The following is a 24,567-nucleotide window of genomic DNA, read 5'->3' as shown; positions in this document are numbered from 1 at the left end:
ATGATGCGAAACAAAGCGGGTGAAAATGATGGCTGATTTTTGCTAGCCTAAGGATGAGTAGTACTGAGCCTTCAGGTGCTTCACTCAATGGTCATAAATGACTGATGTAAAAAAGTTAAATACAAAACAGAGTTAGAACCAATTCCAATTTACAAGGAGGAAATCCTCTTAGGACTTTGACTAAATGTTTATTTCTGCTTGGAAAGTAACAGTGTTCTTCGGATATCGCATTAAGACTTCAATATGATCTAGCAGGAGGGCATTCCAAATGGGGAGAGAGTTTGGATGATTTTTGAGGAGAAGAAATATTAATGTTTAATGTATTTGCTAGAAAGCGAATCTTTAGAATAAAACATGTCTGTCTGCAATGTTTGCTCCAAATGGCTTGTAGACTAGTAGACGCGTTTGTGAAGTATAACGAAGTAGAACGCGAACAATTAAAGGTAGGTCCATTTCTTTGTTTGTCTTGCTCCAAAGACGAAAAGGGAAGTAATTCTTTCTTGTTGAAAGGGAAAAAATGCCGGCAAATGCCGTTGATAATAGTTCTGTAGTATCCTCTTCTTATTCAGATGTTTCATATGTATCGGACACGAGGAAACGACAATATAAAAAAGATGAATCTCTTCGAAGGAAAATAGCTACGGAACTGAGCAAGAAATCAGCAAATCTTGATTCCCCAGCTAAATCCACAAAGCGACATGGTGAGCCTGGAACTGTTGAAAGCGTTGCACTTGATGCAGCATTGACAGTTCATATGCATAGCTCGATAACGGAAACAGCCCAACTGATGGCGGCCAAACGACAGGACTGTGTTTTGGTTGTAGACGAGGAAGGACAATTAACTGGTATCCTGACTTCGAGTGATATTGCAACGAAATGTGTGGGTGCTGGGTTTGATGCTCGACAAACTTATGTAGCTGATATAATGACAAACGGCCCTATATGCATTACTAACGATACAAGAATTGATGCCGCACTTGAATTGATGGTAGAACATCAAATCCGACATCTTCCTGTGGTAAGCGACGGTGAAGATGGCGATGAAGGAGATGTCATTGGAATCATCAACATGCGAACATGTTTACATGAACCTCTAGATCGAATCTCCCGTCAACAAGAAGCTGCCGAACGGCTTGTGGCTGCTCTCGAAGGCGCTCAAGAAGAATTGGAAGATAAGTCCGCTTCTGGAAGCGCCAATAACTCTTCTCATTCAGGTGGTCCACATGCGGCAGAATTTGTTGAATACGTAGAATCTCTCAGAAAGAAGGCCTCAGGCCAAGATGTATTATCTTTGATTGAAACTACCCAAGAGCCAGTCTTGGTGGGCACACGAACTACCGTGGCTGAGGCTGCAGAATCCATGGCCCATGCGAACGTTTCTTCCGTTCTTGTAATGGAAAATGGTGCTGTTTCTGGTATCTTTACCTCTCATGATATTGTGCTTCGCGTTCTTGCTGCAGGGCTCGATTCTTTTCGTTGCTCTGTCATCCGAGTTATGACTCCTCACCCAGATTGTGCTCTCATTGACCTGCGAGTGAGCACGGCCCTTGAAAGAATGCTTGAAGGAAAATTTCATTTTCTTCCTATTGTTGACGAAGACGACTCTATTGTTGGCTTGCTTTCGCTTTTCCAACTAGCAACGGCAATCCTTGCTGAGCAGTCTCCTGAAGAAGACGAAGGTATAGAACATGAAAATCAAGAGCTCGAAGAAAATATTTTGTCGAAAACCGCTTCACAAGAAAACCATCCCCTCTTGGCTCCTTCCAACGGAGATATCGATTTGACACCCAAAGTACCTGGCCCTAACCAAGGTATTATTCCCTCCCATCAGCCAGGTTTACCTGAATCCGATGTGCTTCCCGTTCCTTTGACATGGCAAGAAACAGATAACCATCCAGCCGAAAAAGATACTCAGTACGCACATTCCCTTCACGGATCCCATGTTTCCTATCGTTCAGGACAATACCCACTTTCCCCAACCCGCAACAACGAATTTACGTATCCCGGACAACCTTCCGCTCTTGATGCATATGGGGCTTCGGATATACACGGCTATGGAGCCTCGCATACGGCACCTTCATACGTTGGTTCGCTTTCTCAGTTTCAAGGAAACCCTTCAATTATGGAACAAGCATTACAGGATTTAGTGCAGCCGACCGATTCCGCCTCTCAAATCTTTCCCATTCCACGCCCCTCTCCTTCGCAATTTAGCATAAAATATCGGTCAACGATTGGACGAGTTCATCGTCTTCGTTTAGATCAAATTAATTCATTAAGTGATCTACAAAAGGCGGTCTCAAATCGGGAAAACGAGCCAAACATTACACTCACCTATATAGACGACGAAGGAGATGTTGTTGAAATTACAAGCGACGCTGATCTTCGAGAAGCAATCTTTTTGACTCGTCGGCGCGGACTTCCACGCTTAGAAATTCGTGGTGTGGGAGCGAATAGTCATATTGTTGATGGTTTCAATCCCGTTTTATCGACGGTTGGAAGCAGTGCTGGAACTGCATCCATTTTGCAACCTAAAATACCTACGGATGAACCCGTTTTCAGTTCACCGAAGCCTTCAGCGGCATCAACAAAGAAGCCTTCTGACCGGTCATTAGCTTTTGCCGGCGTGGTGTCTGGAAGTATTGCCGTAGTACTCTTATCAGCTTGGTTTTTACGTCGCAGGCGTTGAAACATGTTTTATAAAGAGAAAATTGAATGTGGGTGAAAAGCCATCGATCATCTTTATTTTTAGGATTGAATCATTTCAGCCATCATTTGCTTCAAAACTACCAAGAACAACCTTACATTTCATTATCAGTTATGTGCATTTAGATAAATAGTTTGAGTATCTGAAAACAGGTAAGATTCTCGTGTACCCAGTTGAAGATGGTATATGACTTGCACGATCATTAACGCATATATTCCACTATTAATATACAAGAATAATAAAAAAGGTTACTGTACTTTTATCTTTGGTGTAAGAAGACGTGTACATGAATAAATAACTTCTTTCGCACGAAAATCTAATTGAGTTTCTTCAAACAGCTTCTTGCATGGAAATGTCTTGAGCTGTTTCGGATTCAGAGCGAATTCGGGAGAGAAAAGATTTTTTAAGGGAAATCCTGGACTGCAGCATACGTATGGCAGATTGCTTCTCTTCCAAAGTCATTTCTTCTGGTTTCAAATTAGTGGCTTTATTCTTCAACGTTTGAATGCTCTGTCGCAACAATGTTAATTCTTTGGAAGCAGCAATGACCTTTCTAGATTCTTGAGAGGCCAAAAAATCCAACAGTCGAAACTGCAGTAAAGAGAAATCCTGTTGCGAAAGCGTGTTTGAAGGAGGTGTTGTGATTGTAGACATGATGCCAAAACTTTACGAAAAATGAACAAAAGAGATTATTTCAAATAAATTCAACAAGGTTTCCTGCTTTTGGATGAACTAAAGGTCCTTCCAACCAGTGTTAGTTTCTAGTATGGTAGCTAGCAGTCTACAGATGACCAGTATTGGATGATGGGTTGAGCTAATTACGAAGCACGAAGCTCTAATGCTTTACAAGCTACAGAATAGAAGATTCAAAAAAAAAAAGAAACTAAACCTTTGCTGCAGAAGAAACCGCACAGAACGTTGTCCAACGGCAAGTTTGACAAGTTTCAGTCTGATCTCGCAACCAGTGAGAATCGTAGGATTCACGGTTATTCAAGTTTGTATTGTAATATATAGAAAATGTAAAAAGCAAATATGCAACAATCATTGAGCTGCAAGGTTCCTTTTGCAATGCTAGACAATAAGAATACACTCAGATCATTTGTTTACTAATGTAAATGACTTAGACATCCGTATCTGAAATCCAAATGTAGGTCCACTATCGATATATTAAATAACGAAATGCGCAATACCAATGAGTCCGCATCGGGCACAGAACGAAATGCAGCCAGCAGGAACCAACTTCGCAACTCCCAACTCTTTGATCATGCTCCTCTCTCGTATTGCAGCTCGTTCCACTCTTCGTGGTGTTCGTTTTTCTTCATCTCATGCTCCTCCTAAACCCGGGTCGTAAGTCTTCTTTGTACTGCTGAACCATGTTGAACTGAGAATTAACCACTTGCTTTTCTTGCGTATAGTACTGTACCATTTTATGTATCCAAAAAGGCAATTCCTTCTATGCTCTTTTTCGGAAGCTTTGGTATGCTAGATTTCTGAACATACAGACTGATGGAATAGATCATTGCATCGTCTGTTTTTGGAGAACATTGAAAGCTTTTTTCGATAGGAGTGCTAACGCTTGGTTTCTAGGTTTTGTTTTGTCTCTTCCATTAATTGTCGTCAAATACGTATGGCTTATAAGTCTGAATTTCCTTTACTAATGTATTCTCTTATAGCAAAACCGCAATGCTTAAACGGTTCTTTGTCAATCAGTCCGTTTATGAAGCATGCTTTCTTTCATACATCCTCTTGTTTTTTAAGGAATCGAACTCTTTCTTTTTATCTTTGAATTTCCTAGAGACAAGCTTGAGCTTAAATCCCTGTAAGTCCCTATATATTTGTAAAAGCAGGTAAAGAACGTATTGTATTGCTTGTAAGAATTAACAATTAAATCTAAGATGAAGAAAACATTAAAATAGCCTTTTCTTGCCTTCGGCAACCTATGTCAACTTGATCGTACACCATGAATTAGTTCAACTAGAGTATTACATAGCAATTGCTTTTGAAAACGTGAAACTGAGTCCAGACTAGTCTAGGTAATAAAGCATTTAAGCATTTTTAGGTGTTCCATCTTCCTTTATTAAAGACTCCTCAGGAGATAGAATACGAGGGCCATCACCAATTTTGGTAAGAATCACTCGGCTCACTCCAGACGATACAGTTTCCGACGCAACATCGTCAATCTTCACAGAGGTAGGGTTTCTAGCACTTTCCTCCCAACCTTCTGCGTGCTTTGAAACGGCATGCAAAGCGTCCAAGATATACGAAGAGTTTTCTTCCAAGAAGTACACCACTGCATTGGGACCGGCATCAAAAGTATAAGCAGCAACGGTCTTTCCAGCAGCAGCATTGATATTCTCGATGACACGAATGATAGCTCTAGAGGTATCGTTCAGGTAAAAGATAGGAGGAAGGGTATCAAGGCAACACGCGTGGAATTGATTGGAATCAGTCATCGTAAGCTTGGCAAACGTTTCAAAATCACGGTTGCGGATAGCTTGTTTCATGGCTTGCATACGCCCAGGAACGATATTCTTTATGCGTTCTTGAAATAAGGTAGAAGAAGCAACTGTTGCTTGCATACCTGAAGTTGAGGAGATACCCTTCTTGGCAGCAGAAGCAACCATAATAGCAACACGCATTTCAGGCCAATGCTCCACAGGCTCTACTTGCACGGCAACACTATCTGCTCCACTATGCAATTCGCCCATCTCCCACGAAACGTATCCACCAAACAAGCTACGACAAGCGCTACCAGAACCCTGTCTGGCAATTCTGGATAACTCAGTAGGAGTCCAGGTCAAATCGTACAAGCGTGCAATGGCTTCAGTAAAAGCAGCATATCCGGCAGCCGAGGAAGCTAAACCAGCAGCAGTGGGGAAATTATTTATAGATACAACGTGCACTTTCAGCTGGCTAATCTTATCCATTGAGTCATTTTCCTTTTCCAATTCTCGACGAACACTACGCAACTCCTCTACGCAAACGGAAAGCCGTTTGCTGGCAGAAATATCTTCCGCATGTCCATTCAACCATAGAGTGTCCTTTTCAAAGGATTTGCTGCAGCTAGCACTTGTCACAGTCCTTAAATCATCTTGTGATAAAGTTACACTTAATGAACTGTTTGTCGGTAAATTCAACCCAACGTCGCGTTTTCCCCAGTATTTGATAACTGCAATATTTACTGGAGCACTTACAGTGCATTGGTAGACCTTTTCTGCCATATTCTCTTTGTTGATAAACGTTGCTGTATCAACCAACGTGTATTTTAATGCAAACTACTGGCAAATCGAAGCCCAAACAATCTAAAGATAATAAACCTCTGTAAACAAGAACAACTCAGCAATACTTGCAAGCTTCCAATCTGCCCAAAGTCAGGTAATTTCTTTGATCATATCCTGGCGTTGTATAAGCAAAAAATGAAATTCGGCATTAGAACGTACTGATGGTATATGAGGTTTTCGAGCTAGAAGTTAAGAAGTTCATAAACAAAAAGAAGAGAGTAGTAAATGATTGCAATAGGGAATCGCTTGTGATTTCTATCTTTTTGTTAGAGGACGATTTCATCGCCTTTTTTAGGACCTCAAAGACGGGCATTGAAAGACGAGCCTACCCTCCACTCATTAACGTCGGTACTACGAGCTTGTACAATCTTGTTTCCGGGTTTTAGTACTTTAGCTGTTTTCATTGAACCTATGTTTTTCAGTAGACAAAAGCAGGTTCTTTCACTTTTGTTTCACACGATACCCTCTTTTTGCTGATTGTCCAAGACAAGTTTCATTACAAGGCATTCTACTTTTAGCTTCAAATCTTCTTTATCCAAAAACCATGAATTTTTTGTATGCTTGAAAGGAAATAAAATTTGTACATCGTTTCAATTCATCTTTTAGAAAAAGATCTCACATCAATACCACTAAAAGAAACATTCATATTGCGCACAATAGAAAAATTGACTTTTCATACTTTCTATAACTTGAAAAGCTCTTCAGAAAGCTTTTCAAGGCACCACTGGAACCATAAATCGAACACAATGGCCCAACCTGGCGACTTTGCAAAAAACAACGATGTGAATATTCAAGACCACATGGTCTTCAATTCCGTCAAAAATAAAGAAAATAATCACCTTTAGAAACTTACAAAAGGAATCTTTCATTGCATATTCAAAAAACCTTGAATATGCATTTACAGTACTCCACCACAGTCTTAAAACCATCCTTAAATGGGGAGTTTTCTTCGTGCCGGTGAAAGGTCGCGTTTAGTAAATTCCCCATTCCTTTTAATATGACAGAAAAACAGGAAGACTCCCAAGAAACTCAATGTCCAGTGTCGCCAGAAGTTCGGGAAGCCTGGATTAAAAGCCAGTCTAATAAAAACAAAGCTCAACCTCACCCATCGGCGCCGCCTGTTGAACTTCCAACGGACCGGGAAATATCAGGAATTCCCAAGGCAAAGACAGATCTTAACGATCAGCAAGAAGAAAAATGGATATACCCTTCTCAGAAAATGTTTTTTGAAGCCATGAAACGGAAAAATTGGGATCCTGACGCGCGTGACATGAAAACGATTGTTCCCATACATAACGCAGTCAACGAGAAAGCTTGGAAGGAAATTTTGAATTGGGAAAAGGGATGGGGATCGGAAGCGTAAGTGCAGTCATGTTTGAGTTCCTTATGATAAGGAAAAACGAAAGATTAAAGAAAGAGCTTTGATCAGCTTTAAATTCATACCATAAGCTAACAAGAGTATAGTTGTGGGGGACCCAGACTTGATAAATTCCAAGGAGACGTAAAAAAGCTGACGCCAAAGGCACGGATGCTTAACTTTTTGGGTTACAACAGACCTTTTGACCGACACGACTGGCTAGTCGATAGATGCGGTAAAAAAGTTTGTTATGTAATAGATTTCTATAACGGACCTAGTGTTCAAGGTATCCCAAGTATGTTTCTTGATGTTCGTCCAAAACTTACTGCTCATGGTGCCTGGATGCGCTTTTACCGTTGGTCCAGTCAAGCTATCTTTCAAGGAAAGTCTAATCAACAATAATTGGATAATATGAAACAATCTCTCCTCTCCCGATTTAATAACAAAGTGTTAACGTCCTTGGGCCCTTAAAAAATAATAAATAAGATATCCGTCTTTTGGAGTCTGTTCTTGTTAATGAAATTTATACCCATATCAAATCATATATTTTATTCCGTTTGAAATTTTAGCATCTCCAATTTTTAACATTCACGTTGCTTTCCATACAAGAAAGCTCTCAGGTAGCTGAATTTCGTCCTCGATACAATACCCAGCAACGGCGTTCTACCTTTGTTGGAATGTTTAACTGTAAGAAAAAATCTTGGAATTTTTCGGTAATTTCAACAATACCATCTTTCAAGCATGAAATAATTCGATCCATATCGTCAAAATCATGAGTTCGTTCGGATGCAAACACATCAGAGCTGTGAATAGGAGGGTTACGCTTATAAGCAATCAGTTTATCGTAGGTATCACAGTAAACAGTTAGAATATCGGAGATATCACGGGCAACCACACCGTAAGTGTCATACTGTAAAGACTTTAAAACAAGTAGCGACAAACTGGTGATATGCACTTCAAGCAACCATGGGTTTTTTAAAACATCAGCATTTTTCCTGTCCAGCGTCTTGCGGAATATATTAAATAAGGAAGTTTTGTAAACAACGGAAAGATATTGAGAAAATTTTTTACGAAGGGAAGCCGGTATTAACGACTCAAGGAAGGAATTTTGCGAGGCATCAGGTGAGCTGAAGTTTCCGTGCTCTTTTACCTTTTCTAAAATTCGGGAACGATGAGATGCACCCCTTGCAAAGATATTTGCTTCTTTTAATGGAATCGCATTAAATGATTCGTCTGTAGAATTGCTTCCCAATTTTGAGCTTGATTGGGCACTCTCAACAGCACTAGATTTTCTACCAGCGGAAGACAGTTGCAGAGAAGTAGAGAGATTTTCACACAACACTAACGTATTATTCAAAATTTCTTGCCATACGCTGGTCTTCCTATCAATATCTTGAAGGATGCCTTGAATTCGCTTTGGATCTTTGGAGCAAATGAGAAACAACTCCTGTGAAGCGATACATTGAGTCAAAGGTTTATTTTTCGTTTTGATTCCATCCAACAAGGTCCCGTTAGGATCATTGGAGCGCATACTGATAAAGCGAGAACGAACAACGGGTCCAGCATATAAAAAGACGCGGAAAATCAAAAGAGCCATGTTTAATGAAATATTTATAAGAAAGGTCATCCACAAGCTGTGAAACAATAGACCAAAATTTACCGGCCAACGGGCAAGTGCTTTAGAAGCCGCGAGTCTATGAAAGCATTTAGTAAAAAGTAAAACGATTCTCCAAATAGAAGGTCGAAAGATCGCATAAATAATAGGGGAAGCAAAGCCGCATACTAAAGACTTGATAATGGAATATCGGAAGATTGAAGGAATTCTCTCTTTAACGTAAACTATAAATGGTATTTGAAGGACCGGCTGCTCGGGTGTATCGCGGTCAAAGTAGAGATGCTCACAAGCAGAGGAGAATGCCATCGTTGTAGCTACAAACATCATGTAAACGAATCGTTCATTGAGTCTTGGTAGTTCGTATGTTCGCGCGGTCGTTACCCACTGTAAACGAGAAGAAGAAGAGTGACCTTGGACATATGCAAGCGCGAGTATGCCCACGGAAACGAGAAACGAAATATACACAGGAAAAAATGACTTTGGCGAGAATTTTATCATAATTTCTTTTGCCAATGAGCTATGAACGTCTCTGGTGGTAGTCATTCTGCTTTTTAGCATGACAAAGTATGGAAACACAAATAGAAAACATAGCATGCCCTTTAAGAAACTTCCAAGAATCAGTTTCAGGGAAAAAACTACACGAAAAATGTTAGTACCTCTATCTTTTTTCAAGTATATTGGGACATACTGGAGCCAGACGCGAGCCAATATGATGTTACACAGCACAAACAATACAATGCCAAAGAAGCGCGTAAAAAGCGCTGCTGAAGTATAGGCCGTAAAATCGTATGATACCGCACCGCTTTAATTTTCGATCCATTGAGAAAACTGGTCCTTAAAGCGACCATGGTGATAGTTGGCTCTGTGTAAGTATGCTGTACATCTCTTACTTTCTACTGTCAACAAAAGGAAGGATTGGAATACCAATTTGAAAAGATATCGTTAATTAATATACGGTTTTATTTTGAAGCATGTTAGAGTTTGCAAAAGGTAGAATAGCAAAAAAAAGAAGCTATCTTTAAATTCATTATTTGACATTAGATGATGGTTCCTTGCATTGTGGTATAAGTTAATTACGAACGCTTACATATAACCACTTTAGTAAACAATATGAAAAGCATAATTGGCAATTTTGGAATGCATTTTATATTTCACAAGAAAACTATGCTACAAAAAACGGAGCCGAAAAACGAGACGAGTGACGACGAGGCCTAAAGACTTGCCCATGCCTCTAAAGAAGGATGTAAGGTGATTAAAACGACGAGGACTGAATGGATTACAAGTCGATAATAAATATGCCCAAAAACTTTGCAGAATTAAAGGATAATCCGAAGTTGTTAAAATACTGACAATAATAAAAGGTATAACAGTAAGTTATAGCGATAGGCACCGGTCAAATGTACCTATGAAATTAAAAAGTAAAATAGTTAAACCTGAATCACGGGCTCAGAAATTCGAACTTTTCTTAAACGGACATTCTTGTAGAAATTCATTATAAGATTAGTTTAAAATACCAAAAGTAAGCAAAATAGCAAGCAAGGTAGTTAACAAAACATTAGTGGAAAGATGCATGGCACCGCTTTTTACAGCGGGACTATATTTAACGTTTCCTTTTTGATCAAATACAGGGGAATTGTCAACTGTACCGTTCCAACAGTATTGAGAAAAGCATTGCTGACAAGCTTGAGAAGTGGTTTGATTTGTACGTTCCAGAGATCTTTGAACAACTGCACAAGCCAAGCAAGAAGCAAAATCGGTAGAACTATTTTGGGTAGCAGCGACAAAACCGTTACGAACCAAACCTTGTATGTCAGAATTGCCAAGGCGATAGCGGTCATCAGCAATATTTGAATCGGCCGTCCAGGGTGAATTGGGGAGATAAACCAACAAAGGAGGAGTATTCTCATCAACGTGTTGGCTTTGACTGGTAGTGTTGCGTCCATCACAACCAAAGAAGGTTGGACGACTATTTAAGCCAAGGTTGATAAAGGTTTCCACAGACGGAATATGAACAAAGGAGGTTACTCCGTAGGAAGCATCGGAAGCCTTTTGAGTAATGCGTTCATAGGTAGAAACTAAGGATGTACCATTTGGCCAGTTGTTGTCAGTATCACCGCTAGCATCGAGGGCCAAAACAACGTCAACACGGCGTTCTGGCTGAAGCAAAGGCCAGACTGGAATGTTTTGCTTATCGGCACCACCGTCGTACAAGTCAACATAAGGAGCAGTGGTCAAACCATCGGAAGAAGCAGTTCCATCACCTGCTATAGAAGAGGCGCCATGAAACATGTTGTTGTAGTAGCTAACCGCTGAGCCATTGATTCTCATATGGCGCAAGGTAAAGCCAAGACGACGGCTCATACGCGACTGACGCAAACTAACGTCCATGAGAGCTTCATTGAAGCGCGTGGATGAAGTGCCAATCAAGAATCCAACATTGTCGAATTGAGTCACACACTTGTTATCGACAGCAGAGCCATTGCTTAACTTGGTTCCAAGATATTCGAGGGGCATGTAAGCGCGAACGTTATTATCGAATGTGTTGAAGTAGTAAGGAGAAAACTCGTAAATGCTTGAATTTGCAAAAGTGGCATTATGACCATCGGAAAGTGCACCAGGCAAGCCTTGAGAGACGAGAATGGGATAAGGATATTCAGCATCTTGGAACCAAGAAGCTTTTTGCACGGAAGAGTAGGTTGTATCGGGACCACCACGAAGGCGACCAGTTGTGTGGCGAGCGATAGCACGACCCCAATAGTCGGTCAAGCTCACATTGAAGCCGGCAGCGGCTTTTTGGTTGACTTCGTCGACAAGATCAGTATAATAATTTTTATTGTCGCCAAAGTGAGTTTCCTCGACGAAAAAGATACCAAGACGAGAATACCAAATGGAGGAAGACAAGTTTTGCACGGTACGGAAATCGTTGATGGCTAAAGAGCTGACAAGCCAAGAGCCTCCATCAGCACCGGTGATATAACTAGCACCTTGCAAAAGACCACCCAAAGTGGTTTCGTTGCTTCGACGATCAAACGCAGCTAGAGCACCACCACCATAAAACATGGAACGGTAGCCGCCACCAGAGACGGCAATTCCTAAACGAGGGCCATTGTCACCGAGAAGGCTGTCCAAATCGAGAGAAGAGGTGGAATGGGCAGATTGTAAAAAGAAACGAAGAGCCTCATTTGAAGACTGGGAGCGTTTTTTGAGAAAATCGGATTCTAATTGTGGAAGCTGGCCAGACTCTAAGGAATGGAGAAGTTGCTGCGATCCGCTACAAGAGCCGGTTACGGGAGCGTAAGAAGCATTGGTGGAAGGAGGAGGAGGAGGTTTTTTCCAATTCCTTTTATCGAGCTGAGAAAGATGAAGGCGGGCGTATTCCTGATCGGGGTCCACCACTTGACAACCGATGAGACTGAAACACAAAAAGGAAAACGCAAGGAAATACGTGAAAAACATAGAGGGGAAACAAATATGAAAGGAATTAATGAAGTGAGAAGATGGAAACTCCAATTGATCTGTACAACTCAAATACCGTTTTTATTTTTTTATCTTCTTCTTCTACTCAAAGACAATGACAATGACCTAATGTTTTTGAGCAAGATGAGAAAAGGCAAATTGAACAAGAGAAAACAACAAAGAGAAAGAAAAGAAAAGAAAAGAAAAAAGCGATTAATCAATTAGATAAAAAACCCAGGCGACAAAAGGAACCGCAACCGAAAAGAAACTACCAGACAAAAAGATTCGCAATCAAGAAATCAAGCACAGAAAAACGATTCTATGTCTACAAAAATCTTCCGACAGTTGATGGAGGATGTTTGGAAAGGTCAAATGTTAAATGTGCCAAGTTCAAGAAAGAAGCATATGTTAGACAGAAATCAGTTTCATTTATATTTGCTAAGAGTGTTCGGCAACGAGTTTGGCTTCGTTCCTGAAACACTTTGATTGGTCATTCTTTGCCTTCGGCACGGCAGAAATCTCCCTATTCGGCAATTGCAATTCCCCAGATTGACAGCTGCCGGAAGCGAAAACCGAACATGATGACCTCATCATCGAAACATTCAATAGATCCAAGATCCATGCATTCCATCTGTGGTTGCTGGAAATTTTTTTCTTTTTTCCTTTTAATTATAAGGAGGATCTAAATTTAGCTTTGTTTCTTTGGTTTTTCTCTTTTGCTCGTTGCTTTTCCTGCCTTCTTTTTACCTTGCGTTCGGGTGTGTTGACGGACATGGATGTACCGTTAATAAATAGCAAATCGAAAGAATCGGAAGTCGGCAAACCAAGTACCATATAGAAGCAAAGAGTCGCAAGAATCTATCGCTCATCTATACGACAAGGCAGAGTGTGTGTAGCTTTTCATTTCCTCTCTTCTGTTGCAGGTTTCTGTTGCGATGCAGGACCACTATAGGAAACGGTTCAAACCAACTAAAAGGCGTACGGCGATCCGCAATCGTTGGAAAATGTGAGTGAGGGTCGTCGTGACTCGTTTCTTGTTTGCTTGATCTTTAAGAAACGGATTTTTCTCTTTTTTATATTTCTCTCTTTCTCTCTTTCTCTCTTTCTCTCTTTCTCTCTTTCTCTCTTTCTCTCTTTCTCTCTTTCTCTTTTCACTTTTGTTCTCACTGCGGTATCATCACAACTTCGCTTAACTTAACGTTATTTTACGCGAAACAATAAAATCTGGGGATTGACGTCGTTCTTTGAGCGGTAAGAAAAGGAAGGGCGTGAGACAGAAATGTATTCTTCTCCTACTTCCAACCTGAATCGTTCAAACGACATAGAAACGGTGAAACTTGATGTTTAATTTATTACTTTGTATGAAAATAAACAGGATTGCTTTTAATTGAAACTTGTTTGCCTTGCTGGTACCTTTTTTTGCTAGAAAGAAAAAACAAGAAACATGTGTGTTTCTGAAAATCGAGAATTTTCCAATGATTATACTGTACAGGAAGGTAAGGCGTCCGGTTGACGTTTGTCACGATTTCTTTTCGGACTCAAATTTCGGACTAACGATTTCCCTACCTAGATCTTGACGAATTTGTCAAATACACTTGCGGCTATAGTCAACAGATAGACAAAAAAATCGAGTATATCATTGCACAACATGATTGGAATCCTGTGCATGAGGCTGTACTGCCAAAAAAGACAAAGGCCGGAAAAGACGAAAAACGAGAAGGCTTTATGTATCCCATTTTACGCTGGCCGCTCATGATCACTGCTTCTATATGTCTCAGTATTGTTGCGTATGTGTTTGGTTAAATTGAATTCTTTCGAGTTTCTCTTTCTCTTTTTTGATTCTTTCTTTCTAACGAAGCTCCTTTAGATTTCTGTACTTATTAGACCGTATGTACATTAACTGCTACGAATATTTTATCGTTTGGCGTGGTCGGCCAGCGCTTTTACGACGCCGTCTCCAAAATGCCAAGACGTTTGAGGAATGGAAGCAGCGGGCTCGGGATTTGGATGATTACTTTGGAAACAATGAATGGAAACTCGACCCAGTCTACGATTATTACGATTACTCCCTTCTTCGCACGGTCCTCCGAAGCTTGAGGATTCATCGTCAAAGAGGAGAATGGGAACAACTAAAATCCACCTTGGATGTGTGTGTTCGCAGTAATTTCGCGGCCATTGATAGCCCTATGCTTTATTCTCGCACTTATTCCGGCACAAAGAAGCTCGTCGAGGACTATATCGACGAGCTCATCCAATGTTTACAGTTGGTCATTGACCAAAAACTGTATACGTCAAAAGACAGATCCCGTATGTTTGAATTCTTTTCCCATAATTATGGCCGTACAGCCCTCTGTTTATCAGGTGGTGCTTCCTTTGCTCTTTACCACACGGGCGTTCTTGCGGCGCTTTTGAATCAGGATCTCCTTCCTAATGTGATCACCGGAACAAGCGGCGGTGGTATTTTGGCCGCTCTCGTCTGTACTCGTACAAACGACGAGCTTCGCCAATTGCTTGTGCCCGAATTAGCTCCTAAATTTCAAAGTGATATAGGAAGCTACATGGATTGTGCGAAACGATACTTACAAACAGGAGCCCGTTTTGATGAGATTATCTGGGCAAGAACCTGCATGTTTTTCACCCGAGGAAGTATGACTTTCGCCGAAGCTTATAAAAGAACTGGCCGAATCCTTAATATTTCCGTTATCCCTAGTGATGCTCACTCACCTCCTAAATTAATCAATTATTTAACTTCCCCCGACACTGTGATTTGGAGTGCTGTCATTGCTAGCTGTGCTGTGCCGGGAATCTTAAACCCTATTCCTCTCATGACAAGAGGTCCATCAGGAAAGCTCATACCACACAATTTTGGGAATCGCTTTAAAGATGGAAGCCTTCGTACAGACATCCCGCTAGGGGAATTGAGGACTCAGTTCAATGTTCACTTTTCCATCGTCAGTCAAACTAATCCTCACGTGCAAGTCTTCTTTTTCTCCCCTCGCGGCAGTGTTGGAAGACCTGTTTCACACAGAAAGGGCCGTGGTTGGCGCGGTGGCTATGTGGGTAGTGCTATCGAACAATATCTCAAATACGATATGATCAAATGGCTACATGTTATTCGCAGCTTAGAATTACTACCACGACCTCTTGGTCAAGATTGGAGTAATGTTTTCCTCCAAAAGTTCGATGGCACTATCACTATTTGGCCAAAAACTAAATTAAAGGATTTTTGGTATATTTTATCTCCCCCTAGCAACGAGCGTTTGGGAGATATGATTGCTGCCGGAAAAGCTGCTACCTTTCCTAAAGTAGATTTTATTTCATCTCGTATCCAAATCGAAAAACTTATTGAAAAAGGACGCGCAATGGACCGATTAACTACCCTTGGTACATCTATTGATGGAGACATTGGCACCTCAATAACTAACCAGGATATGGATATCAGTCTTGAGTCTGCTACAGTCAACCCGAACGATGTTGCTGTGAACCAATCTAACACTTCACCTAAACCATAATACCAGCTCATTCTATGAACTTTTGGAGACTTCGAACACAATTACTTGATACTCCATTTCCTACTAACATATAAAGAGTAAGACAAAAAACTTATTTCTTACGCCTTCCTTATCTTATTTAATTAGCATAATATTTGAAGACGAACAAAAATGACATTAAGGTTTAATTTTATAAATGACATTAGTAAATCATTAAGTGTCGAACTCTAGATCATTATCCGTAAGTTCTATCAAAGCAATAGTACACCTGTCAATGACGGAATTTCTATCCCAACTACTCTTCGTATCCCAAATTATTCTATATAGTGTGGCATGCAATTGTACTAATTCTTCAACTGTCAAATCCTCCGATTTGTCCAAAAACAAATTCTTCAGATTCAAAACTTTCCGTTCATCAAGCAATAGTTCTGGTAGCTTCTCCTCCTCACCGGTGTTTTCGATTTCAGTCTTTTCATCGTGCATTACATTATCATTATGTTCGGTAACTCCGTTTAGCTTTGAGAAATCCCTAAGCGAAGAGGTGTCATTGTTTAGTGCACTCTCATTCGGTTGTTTTTCATTCTCTGAAATATTTTCTTGTGAAGCTCTATCTTCGTCGGTTTTTTCAATGAATGAGTTAGGGACCGACATAATCGACGGCTCTAGATAACCACCTTCAGGCTGATCATCCGTTACTTCAGTCTTAGACATAGAATCCATTGGCATATGGGTTAAGGCTTCCGTTAACATATCAGATGGTTCTTCCGTTGAATCATTTATCTCAGCAGAGTCTTCTATCTTTTGCTCTTGTTGGTCTTCGGGAAGCTGCATAGTAGCTTTCGTGGCATCCAAGTGCTTTCTTAATTTATTTTCTCTTAATTTTCTTCGCTCTTCTTCACGCATCGCCATACGCTCACATCTTTGAGAAAATTGTTCGTCGTCCATGTCTTCCAATCCCAGCAAGACGTTAGCATACATTTCTTGTGCACGCTTGATTGTTTCACTGTCACCTAAACGCAGCGCGTCTCGGAGAATGAGCTTTATGTCACGAACGAAGTCTCTGGGGGTCCAATAGCAATTATCCCAAACGCGTTTTTCAATTTCTTCTAAACTCATCATACTAAACTTTTGATTGGTATCGATTTTACGAACTTCTTCGTCAACTAACTCAAAATTACAATCTTCTCGTTTGCGATATGAATGACCTGTTTCAGGTTCAACGCAAAAGATATCGTTATAGTCTATGAGAGGCTTTTTGAACTTACGATACCTTGTACGTAAGCTAGACAAGAGTGCGTTCAATTTCACCTTAAGCTTATTTAATAGCCGCATATCGGCCTGTTTTGTCTGTTTTAAGGTAGTTTTAACTCCCGTCACCGGTGCAGGAGTGGGTGCTAATGGCAATTCAGGAAGCGTTCTCTTTTTCCTTGGAAGTCCACCGGGTAATTTTTGAGGTGAAGTACGAATAAGATCAATAATTGGCTGAAAAAACTTCTCAATCTTTTCGCGAGAGGGGTATTGCAACTCAATAACTGACTGCTTTGGAAACCATTCCTTAAGCTGAGGATGTAGATCCTTTCGCGGACTCTTTGAAAGCGCAAGGAACAACACTTGATCGGAAAAATCTAGTCGTTCAAGCAAAGACGAAAAGGTAGTACTAGCCGAAGGAGGAAGGATGTTTAGCCAACTGTCAACGTCAGGAATATAGATAACACTGGGCGTATGTCGACGCACTTCAGTAAATAAGTGAATAATGGAGGTTTCTATGCTTTGAGTGGAGTCTTGTAACAGAACTGCCATATCAAAGGATTGAACATGGACGCCTTCATAATATTGCAAAATGGCAGGTCCCAGGGAAACCTGGCCTAACCCTTTTTGTCCACAAATCAATACCCTTGGCTTATATATTCTTAGCTTTTCAAATTGTTCTAGCCTCTGTTGATATTCAAAATCGTCTTCCCCAGGGTCATCATACATTACTTCGTCCAAAATATTCACCTTGGGAGGAATAGGCATGTGTTTGCTGAGATACAAAAGTACGCGATTTAAACTGTCATCCAACAAGGGTTTCACCTCGACAGGTAAAGGCTTGTTAAAAGCTATTGAAGAGCGGGCTGTAGAAGGAATAATACTTTTCATTGACAAGGCAAAGTCCTTCACCTTAACTTGAATTGTATTAGGATCAAATTGCAGTCTTTTTGTACTTTTATAAAGCTGAGGGTAAGTTCGCTTTATAGAATTCAAAGCGGCTTCAGTACACAGAGCACGAAGATCAGCACCACCGTAACCTTTTGATCTCTCGGCAAGTAAATCGCAAAGCCATTCTGGCAATGGGGTTTTCCAGCTTCGAGTATGAATTTGTATAATCTTCTTTCTTGCTTCTCTGTCAGGCAAAGAAAAATAAAACTCACGATCAAAGCGTCCGGGTCTTCGCAATGCAGGATCAACAGCATCTGGCCGATTAGTAGCACCAATAATAATGACCTGTCCACGGCCATCCATGCCATCCATTAAGGCCAGAAGAGTGGAGACAATTGAAGCATGTATCTGCTCCTGTTTGCTAGAACGCACAGGAGCAAGACCATCGATTTCATCAAAGAAAATGATACTTGGTTGGGTACTTTTGGCTTCTTCAAACAGAAGGCGTAGTTGACGCTCAGCTTCACCAACCCATTTACTTAAACAATCAGCTCCCTTTCTCATATAAAACGAAACTTTTTTATCTTCTGAAGAGCAAGCAGCGGCCAGCGCTCTTGCTAACAAAGTTTTACCGGTACCTGGAGGTCCATGAAACAACACTCCACGTGGTGGCTGCATGTTAAAGGCTTGAAAAATTTCTGGATAAAGCAAAGGAAGCATGACCATTTCTTTCAGTTGGTTCACATGGTTATCTAAACCACCAACCGACTCGAATGAGAGAGAAGAATCAACAGCAACAGGATCTGAATCAGCCAAATCGTTTTTTTCTTTTACACGGCCATAGTTCGGAGGTCCACCAGCACTCGTAGAGTCGGTTAAAGCCCTCACGGTTTTTGCAGAAGAACGCTTTACTTTGGCAGTATCGCTCTCAGACTCAGATCCACTGGAGTCAATGTAAGGCATAAAACTGGAGACTTGATTTCGTAGTAAATTTCCAACAGCGACTTCAGAATGAGTCTTTTTCTTTCTGCTTTGATTAATTGAAGACCCTTCGTCTTCTTGATCTTCTGCCTGAGGAAACGAGAGAGGAAGACTGTAATTAACCCGGCTAGTTCGCTCACGCAAAGTAGGTCGATGAATTTCTTCGTCTGAATCTTCATCGGGTCTCTGAGTTCTTATGCGGGTGGAACGTCGAGTACCTGGTCGGAGAGATCTTCGTGTTCTTGCTGACTGAACCAGCGAATCATCCGTGTCAGACAAATCATCTTCTGGCTCCGAAGCAACGAATGGTTCGTCTTCATCGCTTACAACATGATTTCTCAATCTCCGTTTAGCCGTGGGTTGTAAATCTTCGCTACCAAAGTCCTCCTGGTCATGCTGAAAAGCATCGTGAATACGCTTATTTGCAGCGACAGACTGTGAACGATGACGGCGACGAGTTCCTTGGTTGGGTAAAGATTCTTCGGATTCCTCACTTTCACCAGAATCATGATACTCCTCCTCTTTTACATCTTCATTAATAGTATTTCCATTTACTTCCTGAGCGATATCATCTATTTCAGTATCAAGATCCTCAGGAACGGGCTTGCTCTCATGTTCGTCTGAAGACATGATTTCATGCTCATCAGTAGGATGCAATAAATCTGCGACTGGAATAGATGCTAGGTTTGGAAGAGGATAAGAAAAGGAATGACGAGCGGTAGTAATGGTATCAACAGCTTTTTGGGAAGGAACAAAATCAGTTGGTGTAAATTCCTCTCCGTTCGGTATACTGTCTAGCCAGTGATTCTTTGCCCCGGTATCAATTAGTTTTAAAACAATAGGCCTATTTCGCCAAATAATAGGATTCGAAAAATCCACCACTGTGTTGGAATAGCTTCTGAAAGAAGCACCAAAAGAATTGGGGAACGACGTATTGGGCAAAGAGTAGAATATGTTTTAAGAATAAAGTATTACGATGAGATTAATCTCTTAACGGAGAGATCAACTCTTTGGCAATAGCTCCCTTTATATTTTTCGTTTGGATCTTGCCAAATAAAAAACTCAATGTTAAATCAACTTTTCAGAGACTGAAATGCCTGTCAAGGGAGGAAAAGCAAACGTTAAGCAGAAAAAAAAAAAAAAAAAAAAACTTTTCCTTATTCACACTTATTAAGATATAACCAGCCTTCTAGAAGGAGAATTGACAAGGTGTTCTATCGGTGAAGAAAAAAAAAATTATAGAAAGGAATGAGAAATAGCTTGTCCAGTTGTTTTCCTGGTTACTTGGTTTAAAATATTACAATCCAGATTTTTGTCTGGAAAGAATGGAAAGCAAAGTATGGGTGCAATGGATATGTAACTGATCCCTTGCGAGGAATGAAACAAAAGCTGCTTCAATTTCAACGAAATATACACAAATGAAAATCCACTGTCTTTAAGAATAAGAGAATGATGGAAATAAGGAGTATTGGATGGAAATTAACTCACCGAACCCAAAGCTTTTTTTTTCCTTCTTTGGGCGAACAAAAACCGACAAATACAAATAAGAAATTTTCTCTTGATAATATCCAACCTTCTATAGATCGTTAGGAGTGGAACGTTTCTCTTGAAAAAAAAAAAATATAATAATAAATGCAATCTTACTACGGTCGCGAGGATTAAGTCTAAAAAGTAGCTATACCTTTTTGAAAAGCCCACTACGGCTGGAAAGAGTCAAGCAAACGTACCAAAAAGACGGTTCTTTTGATCGTTTTGAATGGTTGGAGTTTCAATGAGATGACAAAGAGTGGTGTAGAGCTGCCAGGACAAAGAAGCCCTATGTACTGCCACCACCACCAGCCCTGGCGAGTCTGCACTCACAAAGCTCAAAATGGGAGCATGAAAGCCACCAAACCACAAGGTAAAGAAAAAGAAAATTCTAGTAAGAGAACAGTTTGCAGTAAGAAGTGAATAAGCATGGATTCATAATGTACCAAAAATGCATGTCGGCTTTTTAAACGTAATTTGGTTTCTACGGACTATAGAAACTAATGTTTTTTAAATTCATACACACTCAATTTTGGTGGTGAGTTTTGCATTGGTATAGTCCTTCAAAAATGAAGAAGGCCAGGTGATACAAAGTCGATTGAATGCTTTAACATCTTTTCTTTTCTTTTTTTTCTTATTAAATTGAAATAGATGGTGGTTGTTAGTGGTCTCGTTTAATGTAAGAGGAAAAATGCTGCACGGATGCCTCAAAGTTCAATGGTGGGTAGAAGGGAGAATTGCAAGAGAAACGACCATTTCATTAATAAACAATGGAATTGGTTGTGGAGATTTTTCAATGCTGCCATCCTAAAGTCTGGATCACCAGTATTTGTGATGTGAATTCTATTGAAGTTTCAGTCCCTGCTGGAGATGATTCTTAAATGAAACCGATTGACGTACTTGAAAAAGAATAAGAAAGTCTTTAAAAAAAAAGAAAAATTAGGGCCAACTTTGCTTATGGCTCACATTTTCCAGCTGCAGTTCTTCACAAAGTTGATTTTACAAAGCTTCTCGTTTTTTCATTTTTTTTCTACTGGTTAAACTGAATAAAAATCATTGAAATGGAAAGGACTAAATAAATAAATTTTTTAAATAATTGATCTGGCTTAAATGCTGTTCCAAGAACGAATGTCATGACATGATGATGTGCAGAGATTTCGTTTACTATTTCAGCCAGCAAGGTGGACGGAACCAAAGGAAAAGGGATCCTTTAGCTCTACCTTCAGAGGAAAGCCGATTTGATCTCCATTGCCTCCTTGGTCGATGGAAGAAAAGTCCATTATAAAACTGGTAGGACTAGTTCAAATCGCTGAACCAACTACTCTTTTCTAAAATTACATTTCCTTTCTATGCATTCTTGTTGAGGATCTAGAGGATCCCAGAAACATTCCAATGAAGCAGTTTATCATTGACGATACATCAGCAGGAATATAATTTGGGGGCCGTGTTTATTGTTTCTAAATTAAAAAAAAAAGAAAAAAAAAGGACTTTTAACTTAATTAATTCTTTCTATAGAGCGTAACCTTGCGTTTTTCTTTAGCCACTGCCAGTACTTGTGTCTTGCGATACTCGCCTTCTTTACCCAATTCATCTACCTTGGTTAATTCTGCAAACATGGAAAAAACAGTATTTTTCAATGGATTTCCGTCCAAAAAGGTTGTTCAAGTCCATTCGAATGCTTCTTCGACCTTAAAAGAGGCATTGGTTCAGGCTTTTGGCAAACAAGCTGATCGTCTGCTGAATTCTTTTTACTTGACACACGAAAGCCGAATTGTTTGTCCGTCTACATCAATATGTAGTTTGGAAGCCAATGTTTTGAACAAAGACGTAAATCTTTGGCTTTGCGGACGAGTTTTAGGAGGTAAAGGTGGATTTGGTAGCCAACTACGAGCTGCCGGTGGTCGGATGTCGAAAAAGCGAAATGAGCAAGAAAATCAAGATTCTTGTAGAGATTTAGATGGCAATCGTCTTGGAACCGTTCGTGAAGCGAAGGAATTGTCTGAATATTTAGCCAAGAAACCCTCGGAAAGTCGAGCTAAAAAGGAAGAGAAAAAACAAAAGTTAAAAAAACTTCTTTCTACGGAGCAAAATGTCCCTCGGTTCGATGACCATGAATTCTTGGAAGACATAGACAATTCTGTATCTGAGACACGCAACGCTTTCCAATCTTCTTTGGCCCATCGTCGTGGCTCTTCCTCGGCTGTTTCATTTTCCTCTTCAGATCAAAGTTCTTTGAATGAGAACGAGCCATCTTCTTCCAACAAAGGAAAAGAGTCTTTGAAAGAAGGCAAAGAAGGCGTACAATCCCATGATTCATGGCTTCAACGCATGGAGGCAGCTGCTTCGGAAGACGACGATGAAGATGAACAATTCAAAGCGCTAGACGGTTGGGATGATGAATTTGTATAACTAGGTTAATAATGTTTACGAGTTATGAATTGGGAATTGCTGGTCAAACTACAAGAGTAGATGCAAATGAATGAGAAGTTCTTGAATTGCATTTGAAAGATAGCTTCCAAAGGTAAGCCTGAGTCCACCTTTCCTTGGGGTATGGAATTGGGATTAGATGCGCATGTTTGTTTAAATCGATTCCAACCATTGTCGTATATTAAAGCAATACTTGTGTTGTCTGAAGCTTTAACGTCTTTTCTAAATTTTCGAGCATTTTCTTTTCCTAATGATCTGAAAATGTAAATCAGCGGCATTTGTTGTTTACCGAAAACACTTTAGATGCGGTAAGACATATTATCGAATTCCACTGCATCCTCTTTAATGGATTCCCTTCCTTCTTATTTAGGGCTCGAAACTGTTACAAGTACAAACCCTACCCTAATGATTTGTGACTGGCTTTACAACGTCCAAACTGCTTGAATGAGATTCTGACAACATTGGTAATTTCGGCTTTACCTTGAACTGAAGATGCTTATCCCTAAGGAGAACCGCAAGGCTATTCATCAAACTCTTTTCCAACAAGGTGTCTTGGTTGCCAAGAAGGGTATGTAAATTGAATGCTTAAAATGGGCACTGGTCTTTATGTTTTACGCAATCTCGTTTTCATCTTATCGTGCTTTGTATGAAATACCCAGCTAGAAAGTCAAGATTCAATTCAATGACTAGAAAAGAAGTCTTCTTTACTTGTGTTGGTTTCTTGTACTGAAACGAGTATTGTTTTGTTTCGTGGAGCAAAAAAACCAAAAGTCTTTAGAGTGTTCTTTACAAAGCTCGTCAGTCTGATCTAGTTACTAATTGATTATTGTTAGACTTCAACCTTCCCAAGCACCCTGAAGTTGGTGTCCCCAATTTGCAGGTTATCAAGGCTTGCCAATCCTTAGACTCTCGTGGTTACCTTAAGACCCGTTACAACTGGGGTTACTTTTATTACACTTTGAACAACGAGGGTGTTGAATACTTGCGTGAGTACTTGCATCTTCCTGCTGAGGTTGTCCCTGCTACCCACAAGCGTCAAGCCCGCCCTGCTGCTCCCCGTGCTACCCGCCCTGAGCCTCGTGAACGTGCTGCTGCTGATGCTGGTTACCGCCGTGCTGAGAAGAAGGACGATGCTGCCGCTCCTGGTGGATTTGCTCCCTCTTTCCGGGGTGGATTCGGTCGTCCTCAATAAACTGAATAGGACGTTGGTTCATTTTTAATTTTTTAATCCCTCGTATCGTTTGATAAACCGTGAAAAGTATTCTGTAAATTACTATATCTCTCTTGTAATGAATGTGGATAGAATGAGTACTTGGGGCTATTCTCGTCTGTGCATGGACAGAATAAGCTTTTTCCTGAATCGAATCTATACTAGCGGTTATTCTAGGGGAGGCATGATGGATATTAGAGGATTGTAATTTTTGTTCATTCATAGTGTAGAAGTGAAAGGGAAATTTTGTTACCCTGACTTTGCCTATCCGAATAGAAGAGTTGAAATGAAGCATGAAATGTATGTTTTTGTAATGAGTAGTATTCGTAGTAGAGCATAATTTCCATAGGACACCTCACTGCGTATGTTTGTTTTTTAC

General features: G+C 40.3%; 11 protein-coding genes across 11 annotated transcripts; 6 read left to right on the top strand and 5 right to left on the bottom strand.

Annotated features, from left to right (window-relative positions):
- Positions 1-517: 517 nt before the first annotated feature.
- mug70 (CBS and PB1 domain protein, conserved protein, implicated in signaling, Mug70-like) lies at positions 518-2,686 on the top strand (the record flags this gene model as incomplete). The annotated part of the gene is made up of 1 exon (XM_056179066.1): positions 518-2,686. One exon carries the CDS (start codon positions 518-520, stop codon positions 2,684-2,686), a length of 2,169 nt encoding a protein of 722 aa, XP_056034949.1.
- A 348-nt stretch (positions 2,687-3,034) lies between these two features.
- SOMG_00270 (Schizosaccharomyces specific protein) lies at positions 3,035-3,358 on the bottom strand (the record flags this gene model as incomplete). The annotated part of the gene is made up of 1 exon (XM_056179065.1): positions 3,035-3,358. One exon carries the CDS (start codon positions 3,356-3,358, stop codon positions 3,035-3,037), a length of 324 nt encoding a protein of 107 aa, XP_056035173.1.
- Positions 3,359-3,923: 565 nt separating this feature from the next.
- Positions 3,924-4,395, top strand: cox8 (cytochrome c oxidase subunit VIII; the record flags this gene model as incomplete). Its single annotated transcript, XM_056179064.1, has 4 exons — positions 3,924-4,051; positions 4,120-4,181; positions 4,292-4,329; positions 4,378-4,395. The coding sequence occupies 4 exons, from the start codon at positions 3,924-3,926 to the stop codon at positions 4,393-4,395; spliced, it is 246 nt and encodes an 81-aa protein (XP_056035339.1).
- Positions 4,396-4,749: 354 nt separating this feature from the next.
- Positions 4,750-5,925, bottom strand: mvd1 (diphosphomevalonate decarboxylase mvd1; the record flags this gene model as incomplete). Its single annotated transcript, XM_056179063.1, has 1 exon — positions 4,750-5,925. One exon carries the CDS (start codon positions 5,923-5,925, stop codon positions 4,750-4,752), a length of 1,176 nt encoding a protein of 391 aa, XP_056035340.1.
- Positions 5,926-6,982: 1,057 nt separating this feature from the next.
- On the top strand, positions 6,983-7,744 carry cyt2 (cytochrome c1 heme lyase Cyt2; the record flags this gene model as incomplete). Its single annotated transcript, XM_056179062.1, has 2 exons — positions 6,983-7,344; positions 7,450-7,744. 2 exons carry the CDS (start codon positions 6,983-6,985, stop codon positions 7,742-7,744), a joined length of 657 nt encoding a protein of 218 aa, XP_056035343.1.
- Positions 7,745-7,958: 214 nt separating this feature from the next.
- On the bottom strand, positions 7,959-9,805 carry cut11 (spindle pole body docking protein Cut11; the record flags this gene model as incomplete). Its single annotated transcript, XM_056179061.1, has 2 exons — positions 7,959-9,592; positions 9,646-9,805. The coding sequence occupies 2 exons, from the start codon at positions 9,803-9,805 to the stop codon at positions 7,959-7,961; spliced, it is 1,794 nt and encodes a 597-aa protein (XP_056035344.1).
- Positions 9,806-10,457: 652 nt separating this feature from the next.
- plb2 (phospholipase Plb2) lies at positions 10,458-12,413 on the bottom strand (the record flags this gene model as incomplete). The annotated part of the gene is made up of 1 exon (XM_056179060.1): positions 10,458-12,413. One exon carries the CDS (start codon positions 12,411-12,413, stop codon positions 10,458-10,460), a length of 1,956 nt encoding a protein of 651 aa, XP_056035341.1.
- Positions 12,414-13,857: 1,444 nt separating this feature from the next.
- ptl2 (triacylglycerol lipase ptl2) lies at positions 13,858-15,925 on the top strand (the record flags this gene model as incomplete). The annotated part of the gene is made up of 3 exons (XM_056179059.1): positions 13,858-13,909; positions 13,984-14,200; positions 14,281-15,925. 3 exons carry the CDS (start codon positions 13,858-13,860, stop codon positions 15,923-15,925), a joined length of 1,914 nt encoding a protein of 637 aa, XP_056035342.1.
- A 192-nt stretch (positions 15,926-16,117) lies between these two features.
- On the bottom strand, positions 16,118-19,654 carry abo1 (histone H3-H4 chaperone (ATP-dependent) Abo1; the record flags this gene model as incomplete). Its single annotated transcript, XM_056179058.1, has 1 exon — positions 16,118-19,654. The coding sequence occupies one exon, from the start codon at positions 19,652-19,654 to the stop codon at positions 16,118-16,120; it is 3,537 nt and encodes a 1,178-aa protein (XP_056035347.1).
- Positions 19,655-22,165: 2,511 nt separating this feature from the next.
- Positions 22,166-22,960, top strand: sde2 (intron-specific pre-mRNA splicing-ubiquitin fusion protein Sde2; the record flags this gene model as incomplete). The annotated part of the gene is made up of 1 exon (XM_056179057.1): positions 22,166-22,960. One exon carries the CDS (start codon positions 22,166-22,168, stop codon positions 22,958-22,960), a length of 795 nt encoding a protein of 264 aa, XP_056035348.1.
- Positions 22,961-23,470: 510 nt separating this feature from the next.
- On the top strand, positions 23,471-24,170 carry rps1001 (40S ribosomal protein S10; the record flags this gene model as incomplete). The annotated part of the gene is made up of 2 exons (XM_056179056.1): positions 23,471-23,546; positions 23,812-24,170. 2 exons carry the CDS (start codon positions 23,471-23,473, stop codon positions 24,168-24,170), a joined length of 435 nt encoding a protein of 144 aa, XP_056035345.1.
- Between the last annotated feature and the right edge of the window lie 397 nt (positions 24,171-24,567).

The sequence above is a fragment of the Schizosaccharomyces osmophilus genome, chromosome 1 (assembly GCF_027921745.1).
Source record: "Schizosaccharomyces osmophilus chromosome 1, complete sequence".
NCBI classification, from domain to species: Eukaryota; Fungi; Ascomycota; class Schizosaccharomycetes; order Schizosaccharomycetales; family Schizosaccharomycetaceae; genus Schizosaccharomyces; species Schizosaccharomyces osmophilus.
The sequence above is the reverse complement of the archived record's forward strand: the minus strand, read 5'-3'. Positions and strand labels throughout refer to the sequence as shown.